Genomic DNA, 21,712 nt, shown 5'->3' on the forward strand with positions numbered 1-21,712 from the left:
CTAGTCCAAATTTCAGTTCAATTTTCAACAGTATCAGGGTTACTTTACCCAATATAATCTTGATATAAATTGTCTCTTAAGTGTCACAGAAATCAAACAAGGCTCTGTCCCAGAGAAGACCTTGCTCTACACTGTAGTCTTTTAGTGAGACTAACATATGGTACAGACACAGTCACACCACTCCTGAGGGCAATTTTTATAGTGAAGATGTTATCACATGTGATTTAGAAAAACAACTGAGTAACTTTGGGGTTTTTTGTTGGTTTGGGGGTTGTTTGGTTTTCTTTGTATTTTTTTTGCCTTTTTTTTTTTTTTACTGGTGCATTTTTATCAGATTAAACACATTGCAAAAGCAGTTACACACAATTACAAGCAAAAACCCCAGCTATAGGTATTAATACTGGCTTGAATTTATGTATCCATATAAACAGAGTTTTCTATATACTGATAGCACCATAACAAATTCAAGTGATTCTAAAGATGGTTATAAACTTATACATTTTGTATTGTAAGTTGTTACAGCAAGAGATAGATTTGAAAGGCTTCTGAATTTGTGTGTTCGTAATTAATTTCTCAGTTGCTCAAGTACACAAGGAAGAAATGAAATCCCAATGTACTTTAATGGCACTGAGTCAATATCTAGTCATACAAAAGTTTTCTGCAGTACACACACTTGAGGTAGACAGATCTCATTTATATGTGTATATGTGTATATAATTTTGTTAGTATATATACATATATATATATATATATATATATATATATATATAGATATATTCTGATTAAGGTGGTTAATCAGAATGCTGTCTGGCAGCTTTAGTTTAATGTCTACATCAGGTACAGCCACTGCATGTATACTCCGGGTGCACAGAGCTGGGACCCTTACAGTCCTGTCCACATTCTCAGGACCTCAGTGGCAAAGCCAGACTCTTATTTACACTAGAACAGTAACAATCACATAAGAAACAGCTCCAGAGAGGCCCAGTATGTCAGCTTGTGTACACATCCATACCACCTGCATTGACTGCTTTCATGAAAAGTTTTAAAAATGGTAGACAGATGATCTTGTTTGTTCTTTTCTGCCAGATCAAGTAATGCTAAAAGACAGGAAAAAAAGCTGAAAATACAGAAACAGCAAGACAAAATCAGAGCCAAATTTGATTCCATGAATCACAGACATGCACACAAACACCACACAAGAACCAGATGTGGAGTTCTGTGTAACCTAAACATTCAAATGCAGTTATCTTAGACTTTCACCCACAAGGACAGCAGCATGTGTGGCCTTTGTGTGGCTCTCCTTTCCAACTCCGCAATTCAGGAGGCTCCCTTTCATGCTCTGCTCACATAATTTTTTTTTTTTTCATTTCCTTCCTACTCACATCTGTGACTGTAATCAAAATGGAGCCCTGTTGTCAAAGGTAAGCACAAGCAGCAGCAAAGCTGGGAAAGAAGAACTGAAGACTCGAGAGAGGAAATTAAGGGAAATGTGCTGAGGAATGTAGCGCTTTGAAAACTCAAGAGGAAGAATACTTTAAATGCTTAGATAAATCTCTTGCAGAATCAGCTTCCGGTTACCAAGTAACACTTTCTAGCAGAAGAAGCAAAGGAGCACAGCAAGAGGAAGCAGGGCTTCTTATCCTAAGACAATTCATCAAAAAATAACAGGGTTTAATAATAGGAATAGCGACTAGCATTTTCAGCTGACAGGAAAACTCACCCAAAAATTAGATTAACTATTTCCAGCTGGCAGTAATAGGGCATACACTGTTTTCAGTGACTTCACATCTGTGCCAGACAAATGTTCTTACAATTGTACTGTGGATGATACATGGTAGATATAGCTTGCAGAAATCACTTTCAACTACAGTTTTTTAAAAGTCAATTGTTTCCAAAAGCCTTACAAAAAAGTGCAGTGAGCTCTGCTAAGTGCCATTGAGGGTGCTTTCTTTAACATACATAGTTACATGTGTATATAGATGTATGTACCCAAACATATATTAATGTTTATTACCTTGCATCAATTAGGGCTGATGCAAGCAAAATTACTAGTTAAGGCCAAAAGGTGCTAAAATAATCTTGTCTTGACTCCCCCTTCCTCCCCACCTCATGTAAGTTAGGAATTGCATTGAGTGCTATGGTTTCATAAGAAAACAGCTAAAGAAATTTAAAGCTGCCCGTAAGTTTTAATCAGTGAAATAAAAAATCTGCAATACTCCCAAAGTTGTCCAAGAGCCACTGTTTCAATAGCTAGTGATAACAAATTCTCTCTAAATTAAAAACTGATTTCTGCAAGCCGCAAATACATAAGAAATATTTATTTTTTAAGAAATTCACAAATCTAGCACTTGTGAGTATTTGTCATTACGTGGTGCAATTTATACCATACCAAAATATGTATCACAGCACATTAAAATCAACTGAAATTATTTCTATTAGTCTTACCAAATTAACACATATACAGAAGTATCAAAACTTTATTAAAACACAAGGTGAGGAGAGCAATAACTGGGCAAAAATGACAAATTTACTGGTTCCCCAGATTTTCTTAAGTTTTCAATGCAGCATAATAAATTATCACCAGTCACTGTATTATTAGGTATGTTCAATGCTCTACAGAATAACTTGAATAAAGCCAATGCAATCAGGCATACTATATAAGACAATAACACTTTGCAAAAATATAGTTTTTAAAGATTTAGAATGCGAGAAGTAACTAAATGCAACTTGGTGTCAAAAGCAACATATTTATATCACCCCACAACACTCAAACTTTTTTTCTGTGTGTAACTGTAAGAGACAAATCAGGCTGAGCTACATGGAACTGTGAAGTGTTTTCAGTATCTGTAAACTTAATGCTGGTAGTGTCTTGCTGAGTTGAAACTTCTTTCTTCCGTACAAAAAAAGTATAAATATTGTCTGCCCAGAAGTCTAGGTAACACATTGCTAGAAGAAATGCTAGAAGAAATATTCAGGACAGCCCACTATGAAAGCCCTCCAGTCTTCCAAAATTATTCAGCTGGTTTGTGTCATGTGATTAGTGATGCACTAAGAAGGTGCCAGATGATAGTCTCTGCAAAAAGCTCTGTCCAGAAGGACAATAAAGTTCCCTTACAGCAAGTCCATTTTGGGTCTATAATGTAGCAGTAGAGGTGCTTTCTGCAAGACAGAAATACCAGTAAGTTAAGAAACAAATCTGGAATTAATCTGTTCAGTAGGAAAAACTAAAGCTTCAATTAAAGACAAGAGCACTATCTGATCTGTCAAAAATTCACCAAGGCAAAGAAAAGCTGCAACTTCATCTGTGGGACTCAAACAAGTGATAAAGAACTCTTTCCCCTTTATCTCAGGAGCAGATCTGTTTATCTTTGAAAACTCCCTGAAGTAAGGGAGGTCTAGAAAGCAGTATCAGAGTATGTGGTACCTCACATTTAATAGCTCTTCTGTAAAAGCATCTGTTGATTTTTTTACAAGTAGGCAAACTTCTAACAACAACATCATCCTGCATCATGGACTTCTGTGTCTCACAAAAACAACTACTTCAGCTTGTTTGTTCTGGACCTTCCATGTCTCAGTTCCATTTTACATCCACCATTTCTTTCACTTGGGAAGGCAGTTTACAGTTCTGCTTTCCACATGACTCACAATTACACAGATCTCTCACAGGTGAAGAGCAAAATGTACAGATGCACATCAGTTTGATGCTCATGTTTGGTTCTCTCGGCTACAAAACCCTAACGTTTGCATTGTATCCTTTTATCTATACCTGCATTAAACTTCAGGTGTCTGTCACTCAGAACTGTAAAGACTTCATCCAATACTTTATCATCAATCTGTCACTAACCTAATTAATGACAATGATGTCACTGTACTGCTTATGAACTACTCAAATCCATTTCCAGAAACACCATATAAAACAGATTCCAGCAGGATTCCACATGTGACATTTCTGCATTTTTTACACACAGTGACTTTATCCTGTGACTCTTACACATGTCAATTATTTTGTAATTCCAAGATAAGAAAATGCTTCTTTACTCCCACATGGACCTCTTCCAGATATGCATCCAAAGCCACTGAGTGATTTCACCTCAGTGTACATTGTATGCTCAGAATGTGTTGCTTTTGCATTACAAATACCAACTTCTAGTTCCAATAATCCCATGTATACATATACTGACTCTGTTCAGTGTTGACTTCCCTCCTAAGTGTTCAGTTTTGTTATTCATTCTTACTGCCTGAAGGGGTTAAAAATAATACATTTGTAGCTTCTACCTCCTCTGACAGACCTGATAACAATTTGACAGCTAATGCAGTGTTCTCTTTTCTCTTGCAATGAATACTTAATTCTCCTTTCCTTCACTTACTGGAAACAAATAAATACTTGGTGTCTAAAGATATTGTAGTAAATATTTATAAAAGTACCTTCTATAAAGGTATACCACAATATAGTTCCAAATTATTGCTATTTTGTAAGAATTTTATTTGACCCCTTCATGATTTCCATTGTATCACTGTGTCATACCTTAAATCTCCATCTAGTAACAACTACAAACTTGAGCGTATGGTCCTTGCCAAGAATCTCTTCATTGCATAATATGTCCAGCTGACAAAATAAAGGTGACAGTTAATTCATTGGGACCCAGTGCACCAAACAGCATATTTCACATAACACATACACATTTGACAAAACTTTTTTTCTCTGAAGGTACTGGAACTGGTAATCCTGAAGTTGCCCTGCAGACAAAAATCATACCAGGAAAGAAAAGATAGTATCTGTTTTCAACATAAAGAACTGAAAGACCATGTCAACGCCTGCCTAAGAAATATAGTATGATATGGATTTAATGTTTATCTTCCCAAGCAGTACTAAGGTCCTTTCCTGAAAGCTTTACATGCTTTTAAAAAGGTTGAATACATGAACAAGGGGACAGAAATGTCCAAGAGAGTTGTTATTTAGCATACTGTGAATTTATTTTTAGCTAACACCAGTCAGTTGGCATTGTTACCAGGACAGACTTTTATTAACACTGTCTACCATATACTTATATGCTATATTTACAGGGGTTTTACAGATACTCAACAAGTATTTTTTGTTTTCTATCTCTGCTTTAAAAGAATATTGATATTAGAACAGGGAAGATCTCAACATAAAAGCGGGAGGATCATATGACGACTAATCAGCTGAACTACAATATCTGAACATGAACTAAAAACAGGGAACATGTATGAAAACAAGTTCCACCAAGGTGGCTTATGTTACAATGCTTTACTCCATAGCCCAGAAAGGTCTGAATGTGCATGCAGTCTACTTAATTGGCAGTAACTCAAACCTGGAATAGTCTGTATCAAGCAACCAAGTAACCACAAGCTCAAATTCTCCTTCTGTGTTACTTGGTACTGGTACAACAATTACACAACCATTTATGTACTTTTTAAGAAGGCAGAAAGGGATAACAAAGAAATAAACAGTACTCCAGAAAAGTTCAGTAGAAATAAGTAGATTTTTAAGTCACATCTTGGCACACTGCATTGGAGGGCTTACACATGCCAAAGAATATATTACAACATATTACCAAAAGAATATGTTAAAAAAACCCTTTTAAACAGTTCTTGTAGCTATGTGGCTGCTGGGCTAAATCAACCACCTCTGAGTTAGCTGAGAACAAGACGGGATACATGGCTTTCTTTCAAGAAGACTGGCAGAGTTTGGGGATATACTTGAACCATAAGATGAAGAGAGTGCTAGTTTGAAGCGTACAGAAGCTATGAAGGAAAAGTGACAGAGATTCAAATTGGCTGTTGACAAGTTCGAGCAGCAAGGTGTTGACACACTGGTCTAGAAAGCAGATGATTTGATTTGGATGAAATGTCTTAATAAAATTCAGTGAACAGGTGTCATAACATGGAGTTGAGAGATGTCACGCTGAGAGTCAACTGAGATGTCCAGAAACTGTTACCAAGATCTAGCCAAGTGATAAACAGGGACTACATTCATAGTTTGCCACTTTTAATTTTTGAATCTGGTCTAACAGAAGTTCAAAGTATTGCCTTTCCTTCTGTACCTTTCAACTTAAATTATTCCCATGATACCCTGCAAAGACTCTGGTTGTATTAGGCAGCAACTTCAGATTGAGCTTCACTAAGAGCACAGAAAAGAACAACGTATTTGTGCTGCTTTCCCTTCAACTAGGCTTCGGTGTTGAAGTGTTGGTTTCTGTCTGGCCCCTGTAGAGTGCAAACGCTGGGGATAAACTCAACTACAATCTCTCAAAGAAATCATCTTGCCAGAGTCCATTTCAACACATGTGGAAGCACATAACCAAGCCTTTTTGCTCAACCATCTATAAATGCACATGAAAAGATGCACTGCAAACTAAGTGGACAGTCCTGTACAGACCCAAGAAAGGACAAGAAAATTAGCATATAACATATAATTCAAGAAGCAGTGTATGCTTCTGTTTTCTGAAAATAAAATCAGAATAAAAGACATCCTTTTGCAAAGGAACAAACTCACCCCTTTCAAGTTTTCATATCTGTAAGCTTATTTTTAAAAATTAAAATATTACCTCATTAAAAGAAGAAAGGTTGAGTTTTTTGGCAATGAACTTCTTTAGATGCAAGACTGTTGCTTGTGCGGAGCAACGAATCCATTTTCGTTTCAATCCACGCAGTTTGCTGCTATTGCACTCCAAGCAGATGCTTACCTTCAGGAACAGGCAAAAAATCAAGAGTTGGCTGCAACAATTTTCGGCAGTCCCCCTTATGTACTCCACATGTAGTTTTTATTAATCCAATACAGTGAACTACAGTACTAGTGTTCTTTAAACAGAAATGCCTATTAAGAAAACCACATTTTCTAAGATTTCATAAGCTGAGTGGTAAGTAATAAGACAAAAATGTTCAAGTAGTAATTTTTGATGTTGGAAGAAGGCTGCTTCAGTCCAAATTCATATGCTGTCAATAGCTTAAGAGGACTATATGTTAAAAGCTAGAGAAAGAAAACAGTAAGAAAACCATTGTCAATTCTTAATGATTGCTTCTAACTTAATTTCTTACAGTTAATGCAACTGCTAATCTAGTTTAATTTTAGCATGTTTAAAAAGAATGAATACAAATGATATGACAAGTATTTCAAATTCTCACTTCTTTTCCCATCCAGCTATTCATTAGAGTCTAAACTCTTTGTGATGGTATGCTTGTATTGCACTAGGATCTACTAACAAGTACAATCCCTTTGAAAATTCTCTTACATGGCAACTGAGAAGAAAATTAACCCAAGCTAAAGTTACTCTGGACACACATAACCAAATGTGTGGCTTTTTTATACCAAAGGGAGTTTTCACCTTCAAACAAGCTTTGTGTTTAGAACTTAACAGTGGGCTTCCTTGCTTTTATGGTATTTTTATGATACAGGGGCTAATACTGACTTAGTATTAAAGGCTGAAAACAAAATATGTAGTAAGTTAGTAAGAGTGCTGTTAAGGAAACCTGTCTGATCATCCAGGAGCCACTCTGGCAGTCACATTCACATCACCTAAGCTGGGACTGAAGCTCCTTCACAGCTACAGCCCTCACACTCACATTCAGACCAGGATTCCTTACCAGCTCAACCCCAGGTTTCCCACAGCAGATTCTCAAGACATCCAGGTTCTTCAAATAGCTTAATCATGGTGCAGTAAGTAAATAACAGCTCCAGCTGGTGCCCCTGAGAAGGGGCCCTGAAAAAGGAACCCCTGGGCTTTCATACCCTCACAGCACCAAAGTCTGGGGGTCTCAGCTGCTGCTGTGTCTCAGTGTCCAGTCCCCAGGCTGGTGCCACAGGTCCCTGTGCCCATTTCTGTGCCAAGGGTCGGCAGCTCATGGCCTCTTGCCTCTGGCTCCCACCCAGAACTCAGCCTGCAGCTCTCACTGCAACTGCATCCTGAGCTAACTACACTGAATGTGTTAACAGTGCCAGAGGTTTAATTCGTAATTATCAATACACATTCAGCTTAATGTATCGTGGTAACACTGGGGTACACTCCTGTAGAAGGTGGAAAATTACATGAATTTGTTTTGGCAGCAAACTTTAAAGACTCATAAACAGTCAGAACTATAAAGACATTTGCATGACGATTTGAACATATTCTCTATTCTTACCAAAACCCAAAGGTAAAAGCTCATGCATACAAAAAAGCACTGCCCAAACTGCATCATGTTTGTATCAGAGAACAGAAAAAGTAGCTTGAAAGAGGCTTATTTTCTTCTCTGTTAGATTATCAAAGTTACATTTCCAAAACACAACAGCTAAAACACAAGATAAAACTAGAGCATGCCCTATGAGCCCACCTGTTCATCACTTCGGTGGTAGTCATTATCTTCTTCCTGTTTTTCCTCCGAAGTTTCTTTATTTATATTTTCATCTGCTTTAGTTTCACCTTAGATAAAAAAACCCAGATATATGGGATACATATATATTATCTTCATATATAAACCCCAGATCTACTCAGCAGCAGCTTACAGTGCTAGTACAATTAAAACAGCACATTTCAGGACCGCAGTATAGCAAAAGCTTTGCTATTCCCAAATTGTGCTTATCAGCTCAAGCAACACTTGCAGGCAACAGCCCATGACATGAAAGAGGAGAACACCTATGGAGTTCAGCTGCTAGCAGCCCAGAAGTTGGGTCATTTCACAGCTCCCATGTAGGCACTACTATCAAGACCAACTTTTGCCACAAGTAACATGCTATTAACAACTAAAACCAAAAATTCTGTGCACAAATAAGGGACAAGGCAACAATCCTATGCTGACTCTATTCCTCGCTGTTAGGAAACAATTGTGACTGTTATATACCCACTGGGCACATACTTCCAACAGATCTGTTTATCAATTTACTCTATGTCACCCACCAAAGACAGAATAAATAAAGGACTATTTACCATTTCGATGAGAATCTAGGTGCTGTTTTGTAGAACATGTCTCCCCTTTGATGTCCCCTGGAACTTCCATGCCCAGTTTGTGATAAAACTCCCTTTGCTTTTTCATTTCCGCTGTTTAAAATTGCAAATATTAATCCCTGTAATAAAGTTCTAATGCAATATTTATGAAGTTATTCCAAATCCCTTCCCACTTAAGGATTGCCAACAAGTGGTGATGGTGTCATTATTTACTGTCTTCTAACTCTCCTATCACATCAAGTTATGCCTAATCTTATTTTTCAGAATTACAAAAGCATAAAGTTATCTGTATAATTACTACTATATTATCATTACTATATGTAGTAAGTTAGCAAGAGTGCTGTTAAGGAAACCTGTCTGACCATCCAGGAGCCACTCAGGCAGTCACATTCACACCACCTAAGCTGGGACTGAAGCCCCTTACACTCACATTCAGACCAGGATTCCTTACCAGCTCAACCCCAGGTTTCTCACAGCAGATTCTCAGACATCCAAGTCTTATTTTTCAGAATTACAAAAGCATAAAGTTATCTGCATAATTACTACTATAGTATTACTGCTATAATGAGATGGAATTTAAAATACTAATTTTAAATTAGCAGCTAATTTTGAATATCCCCTATTTTGAATATGACCACATTTCAATCAACACATTGCTTTTGAATTTTTATTCATAGTTCTGATTTTCAATATCCCAAAAATAATTTTTAAGTACCTATTTAATCACATTGATATTTGAAAATGCTCTGGTTAAAAAGCAGCTTCAATAGATTAAAATACTCTATTTAAATGAAAGCTTTAATATACATTAAGACAAAAAAAAAAAAACACTGCACAATATTTATAAAGTATTTCTTTAGTTTAACAGATCTAGTGTCAAAGAAGATTATGAAAACAGTAATTGAAAGTTCTCTAATAAGAAAGAACTCTCAAAACAGCAGAAACCAAAAGCATTTTAAAATTGCATTTTACCTCTGAGAATTCTAGAAAGCTTGCAAAACAGGTATACAGTTTAACAAAAACGAATCAGAGTTATGGTATGGCAACATTCAAAAGCTGAATGATTATTCTGATTTACATAATTCTGCTTTTGGAAGAAACATCCCCTGTTGCCTCCCACCACCCCCACACTGAGTTGCTGAAAGCACAGGTATGAAATTAAATTAGTTGCTAAAAATTACACAAGTGAAAGAGTCTGGTTTTCCACTGTATTTTTTCTCAGTTGCCCCCCCACCCCTTTTTTTATCACTTTAAACTTTATTTTTTTTTTTAGTATCAAAGAAGTGTGCGCAAACTGACCTTTAAAAAGGTCACACCACAACTTACCTTCTTGGAGGCCTGGCACAAGTTTGTAAACAATATCTTGCATTGTTCTGTCATGACTAGCAAGGAAAAAAACAACAAAAAAAAACAAAAACAAAATCAAAAGCTTAAGTTCATGATTTTGATTGAAAACATTTCTCTTTAAAAAGTTCCAGTACTGACCACCTGCAAAAATCTCTAAACTCATCTAAGAAGAACTTCTCATTCAGTACTTCTATCAAACCAGAAAGAACAGCAACACAAAAGAAATTATGAAAAAGTACAAGCTAAGACAGAAAACAAATGGAAGTTTAAGAAAGACTAGGCTGTAGAAGAATTCACCCCACTGAGTATGTCCTTCTGTCAAGACAAGTATATCAGCAATAATCTAAAATTCTTTTTTAGCTTAGAGATAAACTTATTTTTATTACAAAAGAATCAGTAATAGCTTGTTTCTCACCCCTATAGACTAATTTCTCACATTTCTAGATTAGTTATCTTTACTAGGATTCTTCTAAAATGCATGAGACCAGTTCACAGAAAAAGACAACAACTAAATTATACTTTTTTTTTTTTTAAAGGACAAAGTAACTGTGAGAAACATTATAAAGCTAAGTAGCCTGTAGAAGTATTGTGGCTCAAATGCAAAAAAGGTAATAATCCCACTGCAAGTAGAACTGTAGGGCCAGTTAAGATTCTAAACTTTAACCCCCAGCTCACCTAGAAAAAACCTGTTCTAGTCCAAAATAAGTTATGGTCTCAAAGAAATTAAGTATTACGTTAAATTCTAATTAAGAAATAGTATAAAAAACATTTCAGGTTTCTGCCTTGGCTGCTGCAATGTCATTACCTGTCAGAACCCAGAATGTCCCTTGGACACTCTTGGATGTTCCGGGCCCACGTCAAAAGCATTTGAGACCCTGGAATGCAGCCACAGACCCCTGTGGCTTTGAACCTGATCCATGGAACAATTTACCAACTTTGCAAGAAGAACAAGAAATCACAAAAGTTTAGATATTACAGTAGAAGTAGTCACAAAGTGAGAGGAAGAGTTTTTGAGTGCTGTACAGGGGGGTTTTAGGCCTTGTACAGAGAGGTCTGAGTTTTGTACATGGGGGTCAGAAGTTCTAAGATGGAGGGACTTGGGTATGCCCTGTCCTCTTTCCTTCTTCTTCCTAACCTCCATGTTCTTGGTGATGTTGGCACTCACAGATTGGTTTAGAGTAGAAAGTCACTGTTCAACATAGGTGATGGGCATTGGGGAAAAACTGTAAACATCTAATACCTAATGTATGATATAAAAAAAGGCACCAGCCCCCGGGCGTCAGAGAGAGAGTGTCAGAAACAGAGAGAGAGAGGGTGCAGAGTGTGCCTTTGCCTGACTGCTGAAAGGACCGCAGCAGCTCAGGGAGAAATCTTTTAGATAACATAACAATAAACTACCTTGAGACCGGACAACTGAAGACTACTGAGTCTTTCTTTGGAAGCTCAGGTTGGAGGAGAGACTTTTCCACCTTTCCGGGCCACCCCAACCAGGGGGTGAGGCCCAACAACGCAACAACAGCCACCACAATTACCTCCAAAATGTCTGCAGTATTGAGTCCTGATCTGGACTTGAACATAAAAAGCTTACAAGACTAGTCTTATCACCTGACATGAGCACTTCACAGTAGTGGAGAGCAGTAAGCAAGTACAGAAATGGTGACAAATCAAGACATTTACAAAGAGTAATTACAATATTCTAAGTAGCACTACAACAAGATAGTTGTAGTGCTAGTCAGAATATCACTTATCCTAAATTCGTGTCATTTTCACCAGTAGCAATCCCGTTTGTACTGGCTGGGATTATGAAGTGTCACATATGGACTGCAAACACATTACCAAAATTATTTGAACAAAAATATATAAATAAGACATCACCTTTAAATCAGAGGTGACAATCTGGGGGTTGGAAGTAGATCATACAGATGATCTTCAAGGTCCCACAGAATTTAAGATTCTATGATGCTATTTAACAGTATTTAGAAATGTAAACAAGGAGACACATTTGGCTTACCTAGTTTTCAGACAGACAGAGATGAATAGGAGTTTAAATCTCCATTTTCAAACACCTTATGAAACTCCGGACTGTCAAGTATTTTTGAAAAAAGGTAAACAAATATATCCAAAAGTAGGCTGGACAAAGTCTGTTTCTGTTTCAATGGGGCAATATTTTACAACTACGTTAAGCAGCTTACTTAAGCTAAAGTGTATTCAACAATAAAAAACAAATAACAAATTGCCTTCTAGCTGTCCATATCATGCCTTCTAGCTGTTGTCAATATCATGTCATTTCCTGGCACCTTTTTGCACAAAAAACGGGTTTTTGAACCAAGGCAAACATGTTGTCTTACATGTCATTTATTCATTCTTGCCTATTTGCATGTACCTGTCCCTTTAATTATACACTCATACAGGAGTATGAGTGCATTATATAAATGTGGAGACAGCATACTTAGCTTCAGGCTCCTGAGTAAGGATAAGCTTGAGCAATGTAAGTGTGTATAGAACATTGACAGTTTCCTGTAGAAGTGCAATCAGACTCATTTGCTAAAAGCACTGCTTCAGATATTGTTATAGAAGTGAGAAAGGCACATTGAAAAATGCTATGAACAAACACAAGTTCTTTATAATAGAAGACAAAACACTACTTGATAGGCAACAGCTAATGCAGACACACCATTACAATGCATTCAAGGATAAGAAAGAGAATGTCTTTTCTGACAAGAAAAGGAGGAAAAAAACCCCAAAAATACTTAGTGAACATGCAATTTGACAATGCAAATGCAGATGGAAAATAAGGAGGCCACTGGCAACAGCCAGCAAGGCTTTCACTATGAGCAAACTGTGTCTGACAAATTTGGTGGTCTTCTATGATGAGGTTACAGAGACTGTGGATGAGGAAAGGGTGAGTCAAGGCATCTACCTGGACTTGTGCAAAGCATTTGATGCTGTCCTGCACAACAGCCTTGTCCCTAACTGGAGACATGGATTTGACTAATGCAGCGCTTGTTGGAGAAAGAATTGGCTGGATGGCTGCACTCAAAAGAGTTGTGATCAACAGTTCAATGTCCAAGAGGAGACCAGTCACAAGTGCTGTCTCTCAGGGGTCAGTACTGGGACCATCACTGTTTAACATCTTTGTCAGTGACAGTGGGATTGAGGGCACCCTCAGCAAATTTGCCAGTGACACCAAGCTGTGTGGGGCAGTGGACATGCTGGAAGGAAGGAAGGCTTAGGAGGTGGGTCCATATGAAGCTCAAAGTTCAACAAGGCTAAGTACAAGGTCCTGCACCTGGATTGGGGTAATCCCAAGCACAAATATAGGCTGGGCAGAGAAGTGATTGAGAGCAGCTCTGAGGAGAAGGACTTGGGGGATATTAGCAAATGGAAAAATCAACATGACCTGGCAATGTGCACTTGTAGTCCAGAAAGCCAACTGCAACCTGGGCTGCATCAAAATAAACTCAGCAGCAGATGGAAGTAGGTGATTCTGTCCTTGTACTCTGCCTGCAAAAGCCCCCATCTAGACCACTGCTTTCAGCTCTGGGGTCCCCAAATAAGAAGGAGGTGGACCTGTTGGAGTGAGTCCAGACAAGAGCCATGAAAATGATGAGAGGGATGGACCTCCTCCTCTGTGAAGACAAGCTGATAGAGGTGGAGCTCTAGAGCTTGGAGAAGGAAGATTGCAGGGAACCCTCAGAGCAGCCTTCCAGTACATGCAGGGAACCCAAAAGAAGGCTGGAAATAGACTTTTTACACAAGCATGTAGTCATAAGACAAGGGGGGGATGGTTTTAAACTAAAAGATGACAGATACTGGTTAGATACTAGGTTGAAATTCTTCAGTGAGAGTGGCAAGACTGGAAGAGGTTGCCCAGAGAAGTTGTGCATACCCCACCCCCAGAAAGGGTAGCGGGGGTGGGGTTCAGTCAAGGCTTCATGGAACTTTGAGAAACCTGGCCTAGGTAAAAGGTGTCCCTGCCCACAGCAGGGTAGCTGGAACTAGATGATCTCAAAGGTCCCTTCCAACCCAAACCATTGTATGATGATTCTATGACATTTTATCTGTTCCTACAACCTAAGCAGACCTTTGAAAGATTAACTGAACAATAAAGCTGAAAATTATTTCTCTTATTACTGTCCGACACTGAAAAGCACTGTTCAACTGAGACTAATTTTTGATAATTTTGTAATAGTGTAATTCCTACAAATGTTTCATATATATAATTTTTACAACCCAAGCATACAAAATGAGGAATGACTATATCCCATTAAAAATCACACAGAAATTAAACATTTGAGTATACAGTTCACTTTTTTGTAGGTCTGGAACAAGCTGCCATGCTAAGGCCTTGCAAACTGATAGCAGAAGTTTCATCCTGTATCTCCTCCTCAATCTCCTTCATACTTCTTTTTCAATGTTTAACATGCATCAGCATGTTAATAATAATAATAAGCAAGAATGAAAATTTTGAGAGAACCTGTACTGTATCAAAGGGGACAAACCAGTCTAGAGTGAAGCTACTTGCATTTCTGCTTTTATACTTACCCAATATACTGTAATGGGTGGCTCTGATGTATAACAATCCTACAGGTTGGACAGGTGTTATTTTCCTCCAAATATTTCACTAGGCAGCTTCTACAGACTTGTAAAAAAGACATTCACAATTAAAAAGAAATAAAAGTAGCATAACAGAAGTCTGGTTTTATACAGTCACAGAATGGACATTACTGACATTTACATGAAGTTCATTTTTCTATACCATATGTGCACGATGTCTAATCTTGCAGAATACAGTTTCCAGTACCTTCAATAAATTTTCCTGATACAGGAAAAGGATGCACTAGAATTAAAGCATCCACACCTATCAAAAACCTTAACACAACATCCAACACAAAATATCACTTCAAAATTTACTAGAACAATTTCTAGCAGGTCAACATTCAGCTTGCATGGATGACATTACAGGAACTATTTGCCATTAAGATACTAAACAAAACAAATTTGCTTTGACCATGGCCACATACAGACCAAATGTGTGTGATGGCAACACACAAAAATAATTCCAAAGCAGGAAAATGGATATCTGGGTGTTATTTTATTTCTAACTTTCACAGAGTATACTACAGCTAAACTTCCACCAGAAAAAAAATTTACATTGTCACAGACCCTCATTATTAGTAAAATGTCCTGCCAGGAGTTGCTAAAGTAGTCATCCAGTATTAAGCTGCATGTTTCTATATGCATACACACAATCACCCATCTCTTTCAAAATAAGTTATTTATACACCACTCTCCTCTCCTTCCCCAAAACAGTACTCATAAAATACACTACTACATGAAATCCTCACTCACTTGAAGTTACAACTGAAAAGGTATGGCGAAAACAAGGGAGGTTTTCTTGAAAGTGCACTAATTCGGGTAGTCTTAGAATTAATGCACTTATCACACAAAATGAAAGGATTTCTGTAACTATAGTGCCATCTACCTCTCAAACAAGAAGATAGTACAATTACATAAACACCCATTGACTAAAAACAAAAGTAACAGTAAATGAAGTACTGTAACTTCGCATTATGTTTTGCATTTACAAACCTAGGATGACAGCACTATTGGCGGCAAAAGTTAGACAAAGCCTCATCTCGCACAGCAGTTTGTACCAGCAGAGTGCCAGAACAGCAGATCCATTTGCAAAAGTGAAGCCAAACTCTATTCCTGCCAAGTCAATAAAAGCAGAATCTGATCGAGGAAGCAGGGACAGGTATCTTGGAAAGAGTATAGAGATGTTGCTAATTTGGGTAGGGAGGGGCCAGAACGGCCAAAACACAGCTGAATCTGAACTTGGCAAGGGATATGAAGCATTATAAGGGTTTCTCTAAGTATGTCACAAAAAGGAGGCCAAAGAATGTATAACCTCCAGACAAACATGACTGGCAAACCAGAAACAAGGGACAAGAAGAAGGCTGAGGTATTCAATTTTTCTGCTTCAAGTCTCCTCTAGCAATTTCTCTTCCCACAGCTCTCGCATAGATGAACCACAAAGAAGGCACTGGGTTTGTAAAGTCCCTTCTGCTGTGTGAAAAGATCAGACTCATGAACACCTGGACATGTGAATACATGTAAGTCTCTGGGACTTGATGAGATGCTTCCCAGGGTCTCGAATTAGCTGATGTAGTTGCCAAGCACTAACAGAGATAGTCCTGACAGTCAGGTGAAATCCCTGGTGACTAGAAAAAGGGAAACATTGCTTCCACTTTTAGGAAGTGGTATAAAGGGAGACACCTGGAAATTACCAACCTGTCTGCCTTAACTCTGTGCCTGGGAAGATCATGGAGTAGATCTTCCTAGAAGCTGTGCTAAGGCATGTGGAGGACAGGGAGGTGACTCCAGACAGCCAGCACAGCTTCACCGAGGACTCTGAGCAACTTGATGCAGCTGAAGACGCCCCTGCCCATTGCAGTGGTGATGCATTAGGTGACTTTTATCGGTCCCTTCCAACCCAAAGCATTCTGTGATATCTAAAACATTATCCCATATTAGTAGATCTTCCAGCATGGACTAGGTAAACACTAACTCCTCCTAAAATGAACTGGTCACAAGTTAGCTAATATTCTAGCAGGTTTCAGTCTGAGCACAGCATCCAAATAAGTGCCACTAGGTGCCTTATGAATGGTGCTGCAGCCATCTAGGTTCTTTTTTTCTGGGGTCAGGTTGGGATTATAAACTCTCCTGAAACTAGAAGTCTTTGGACAGGCAACATGGAAATCGTTTTATGGTCTGAAACAATATTATTTCTAGAATTTTCCATTACTTTGGTTTTCCAAGTTTTTGATCTCTGTTTACCCGGATATTCAGGCACTGATTGTGGACATGAACTGAGCTGTACATTTTCTGATTTCTTAAACACATCAGAAAGGTTTAATCAGAACAGGAACGGGCAAGGCTAATGCTCACTTTTTTATTTTAACAGTTTCATTTCTCTTGACTTTTTTCATTTCTGTGTCTAGTTCAAGTCGACCTTTTATCATCCTGATGTATTCAGAAGATGATACATTTCATATGAGGTTTTCCCTTTCATAACACAGAAGGACAGCTTTCACATGTAAACACTAAAAAAACTGACATTATAAACACAAAGTTTAACAAGACCTGCACATATCACCTAGCCTTGAAGTTTAATCAAGAAACAGATACAAACTAAAAAAATACTTAAGACTTTTTTTTGTTACTACTAATGAAGTTTTTAGTAACTGACTTAGTGGCCTACCTGCCACCAGCAAACTAAAACCATGGCAGAGAAATAAATAGGAAAGAAAGCTAAAACACTTTGTTTTCTCCTAATTTCAGTTTTACAAAAATTTGCCCTGTTCCTCCTGAAGACAGGCTTTGGTCCTCCAAATTACTTTCACTAAAGGACTAAAGAACTTCATCTACTACTGAAGAGTCTTTGAATGGCTGAAGATCAGTAAATTAGAGAAAAATTGAAAAAGCAAGAAATATGTGCAGTCTGAGTAGAAGAGAATGAAAACTTCAAGGTGGTATAATTTAGAAGAGAATTCACTATCTCAACAGACAGGGTAATTCCATGATGGATTTTGCTAGGATGTTTTTCCAGGAACATACATTATTAGCATTATCTTACACAGTACAAACAATGCCAACATGTATGAAGTTTTGTTAAAAAGACAGGACTCTGTACCTCTTCTCACAAAACTAATTCTAGAGGGCACAGAGTGAAGTAGTATTCATAAAATATAAACTGTCAAAATAAGGGAGAAAAAAGCCAAAGAAAACCCCAGAAAAAGCAGCAGGAAGAGGCAGTAAGGTGCAATTCCTGACTTGCAGCAAGCGCTGTAGAGCTGTGGATCTACGTATTTCCTCCACAAGCAAATATAAGAGATGGTGTGGATGATATCGGCTGAGGGGTATTTGTGAGGTTTTGTTTTATTTTTAAAGAACAATAAAAAATGACCTCTCTCTAGCTCTCTGTCAGCCATGTTAACTTGTTATGATACTCATTTTGGATACACTCTTCTAACTAGCAGCAGTAAAGAAATTTGGGCAAAACTAAGTCTAGCTCTGAAAACAATACTACAGAAATTGAGACAGGAAGCAAGAAGGCTCTGGAAAGACCTTAAAGCAGTCTTCCAAAAGTTGAAGGGCACGACAAGAAAGATGGAGATGAACTTTGTACAGGGGCATGTACTGACAGAAAAAGGGGGAATGGCTTCAAACTGAAGGAAGATAGGTTCAAATTAGATATTAGAAAGAAATTATTTACTGTGAGGGTAACTGGCAAAGAAGCTGTGGACGTACCATCACTGGAAGCATTCAAGGCCAGGCTATATGGGACTTGGAGCAACCCAATCCAGTAGATGATGACCCTGCCCATGGCCAGGGGATTGAATTTAGATTCTAGGACCATTCTGTGATTCTTGGAATCATGGAACAAATCCTTCTACTGTCCTAGATTCTATGAGGATATTTAGAATTACATGAAGTGTGACAAGTGCAACAAATTTATCAAGGCTGATAAACAGAGATTCTAAATGGAATATAATAAAAACCATAATCACTGACAAATTACGAGCATTGCCCTTCCCCTTTGTCAGATATAAAAGATGCTAACGCTTTTTGTTTTATGATAAAGACACAGTCACCTAATTATTGCCTTCTAGAAAATTTAGGACTAAGTCATTAAGTTAATTAAACAACCTACTAGCTTTATCAGAATAAACATAAATATTGTGGCAGAACAATTTTAAAACATGGGATGGATTGCAAGGTTTTAAGTCATCCTTTGCTTACATGAAAATAGAAATTCACTGAGTAACTTATCAACAAACAACTACCTTATCACAGTGTTTTGGAATACAAGCTTATTTCCAGGATACAATACAACATACTTATTCCTTATTGATAAACTACTCTGTTTTCTGCAGAGGAATGGGAGAGAAAGAGACATCTGAAAGGCTCCAGGTGGAGAACATATGCTACATCAACTGTCACAGAAGACAGAACTAGGTATTCCACATTCCTTTAGCATGAAGACAGACTGCATTCTTGAATATTTACATTGCCTCTAATTGTATATGGCTTCAAGTTTATGCAGCACAGCTTTAATGTTCCCTCCATTTGCTTTATTAAAAAAGCAAATCATCTGTTAAAGAAAAGCAATCTAGTAAAGTACATTCTTTTTGGCTGATGCACAATAGCTATTTTAAATTTCAACTGAAAACCATTACAACATGTTGCATAACAAGTTAAAAAAAAAAAACCAACAAAACCAGAAACAAACAGAAACCAAATCAGCAACTTTAATTTATTTATACTTCTACTTACAAGTATGCAAGCATTCTGTTACAGTAGTAGCATCAATCAGGTATCCATTGCACAGACGACAGGTTATATGGGCATTAATGTCCCAAAGCTTAATCTTCCTTGTTAGCATCTTTGGTGTCTATGAAAGAGATGTATCATAAAGTAACACAGCTGTAGTCATTTGGGAATAAATGATTAACTTGTGTTAACTTTTGTACAATGTACACGGGTGTGAGGACACAGTGGTGGCACTAACTCTTATGTCACTTAACAGAAACTAAACAATGTAAACCCCACACTATTTTGCAAGCCAGTACTGCAAGAGCATAGAAAATGGCCCTTCCAGTATGCTACTAATGAGTTCCTTTACCAACCAACAGACTCAGATTTAAGCTGAAACCCTACTATCCTGGTAAACCTGAGTCATCATACTCAGTCTAGTAATGACAGAAAACTCACAAGATACGGAGAAAGAAAATCCTCAAAGTAATTTCAGATTCAAAAGTGTTTTGACAATTGAAAAGTCAAAGCAACTGTTCAGTTTAACCACACTTTTAAGTGTTCGCCTTGTGGCACTATGTTAAAGCATAATTTTGAATCTGTCTCTCAATAATGGGGCTAGAAAGTAAACCTTCTGAAATCCCTTTTATTTGAACACAAGTTAATTGAAGACTACATTACAGATAATTTCTTTGGCTGAGGAGCAGTTGGTTGTGCTAAAACTTGAACTAGACATTTTTCCTTTCTTTTAAGCATGGGATGGTATACGCATCTTTAAAAGGAAAAAAATATTAGAAATCAAAAATGAAGAAGCTCATTTATTTTGCAGTAACACCAATTGCTTAAAGAGAAAACACCACACAAAGCTCATGCCTTTACAAATAAACTGTTACGTTTTAAACACAGCTGTTATTATTTTTTTCAAAATATTTTGAAAATTGTACTGTTACCAGAACTTGACCAGCATTCTAGTTAATTAACAGAGCAGGCTATACTTGCTTACAACCTACTATATTTGGTTCTCGCACTGCAGTAATCACCAAATTACACTGTTTTCCTTTAAAGCGATTTTACTACCCCTGGCTCACAAATACTAGTTTTCATCTAGCTCAGTCTGGAAAACATTTCAGAATTTGAATGGTAACACATGTTCCCCAAGTTTCACACTGAAATATTGCAACAAGGTTGTCTGATCTTTAATTTTACCTTTTTTTTCCCTATGTTCAGTGAAGTGGTACTAAGAATAAAGAACTATCAAACAGCAAACTTCCACACCTATCTGAACTATTCCCGTGCAGAGAGGTACCGTATGTTCCACTGTAAACTGTGGAGAAACATATCCAACACCCACCCATTTAAATCTGCATTGTCCTATATAAAAGACTAGAAAGACTTCCAGTTCTCATGGTTAAGAAGTAAGCAATGGGAGAAAAAAAAAATCAGTATTATTTTATAGTATTTGAGATTTAGTTATAAATCTAGTAACCTCCCATTAAAGAAGAATAAAAAAGCAGCTTGGTTTTGCAGTAGACAAAATAGGTAAGAAACATATACTCAGAACCCGAATTACTTTCCAAATTGTAGAATTATTTTTAACCCTCTGAAAACCAGACACAGATTAAATCCTTGCAAGTTAGTGCATGAGGTCACCAGTTAAATGTTACTACATGAGGTATGTAGGTTTCTGTGGTGCTGAGGAAGAGCTATTAAACGTCACTCTTCAAGAAGAGATCAAGGGATGGCATCAAGTCACCAGTTAATCTGAAAGTGGGCACACTAAAAAACACAATTCATGACAGACAAAAGAGAAATTAACCTAAACAGATCCTGAAAAAGGCAGTATCAATACAACTAGTCACTTGTCTAGGCAGGAATTCACAAGAAGGTGTTCAGGAAAACCACAGGCAGAAATCCAAGCACTTCTAAGGCAGAAGAGCCAAAGACTTAATCATGAAATCTGAACCAAAGAAGTTGTTTATTTTCTAGGAAAAAATTTACAATTTTTCCTCCTTACAGTAGAGATAAATGCTGTCACTAGAAGAACCATCAACAAACAAAACCAAGAAAATTCAGATGGGGTATAATATTATGAGAACAATGACTGA

General features: G+C 37.4%; 1 protein-coding gene across 11 annotated transcripts in view; it reads right to left on the reverse strand.

The window, feature by feature from the left end:
- Nucleotides 1–270: 270 nt before the first annotated feature.
- The window catches only part of PCGF3 (polycomb group ring finger 3), a 53,771-nt gene continuing 32,329 nt past the window's right edge, over nucleotides 271–21,712 (reverse strand). For all 11 annotated transcript variants that reach the window (XM_068176047.1, XM_068176045.1, XM_068176048.1 and 8 more), the window contains 8 exons: nucleotides 19,629–19,746; nucleotides 14,835–14,931; nucleotides 10,269–10,324; nucleotides 8,925–9,035; nucleotides 8,332–8,420; nucleotides 6,570–6,707; nucleotides 4,526–4,606; nucleotides 271–3,159 (listed from right to left, as the gene is read on the reverse strand). In XM_068176047.1, coding sequence (XP_068032148.1) covers nucleotides 3,112–3,159; nucleotides 4,526–4,606; nucleotides 6,570–6,707; nucleotides 8,332–8,420; nucleotides 8,925–9,035; nucleotides 10,269–10,324; nucleotides 14,835–14,931; nucleotides 19,629–19,737 — 729 coding nt within the window. In that variant the 5' untranslated portion in view covers nucleotides 19,738–19,746 and the 3' untranslated portion in view covers nucleotides 271–3,111. The remainder of the gene's footprint in view (nucleotides 3,160–4,525; nucleotides 4,607–6,569; nucleotides 6,708–8,331; nucleotides 8,421–8,924; nucleotides 9,036–10,268; nucleotides 10,325–14,834; nucleotides 14,932–19,628; nucleotides 19,747–21,712) is intronic.

Source organism: Anomalospiza imberbis, chromosome Z (assembly GCF_031753505.1).
Source record: "Anomalospiza imberbis isolate Cuckoo-Finch-1a 21T00152 chromosome Z, ASM3175350v1, whole genome shotgun sequence".
In the NCBI taxonomy this organism is placed as follows: Eukaryota; Metazoa; Chordata; class Aves; order Passeriformes; family Viduidae; genus Anomalospiza; species Anomalospiza imberbis.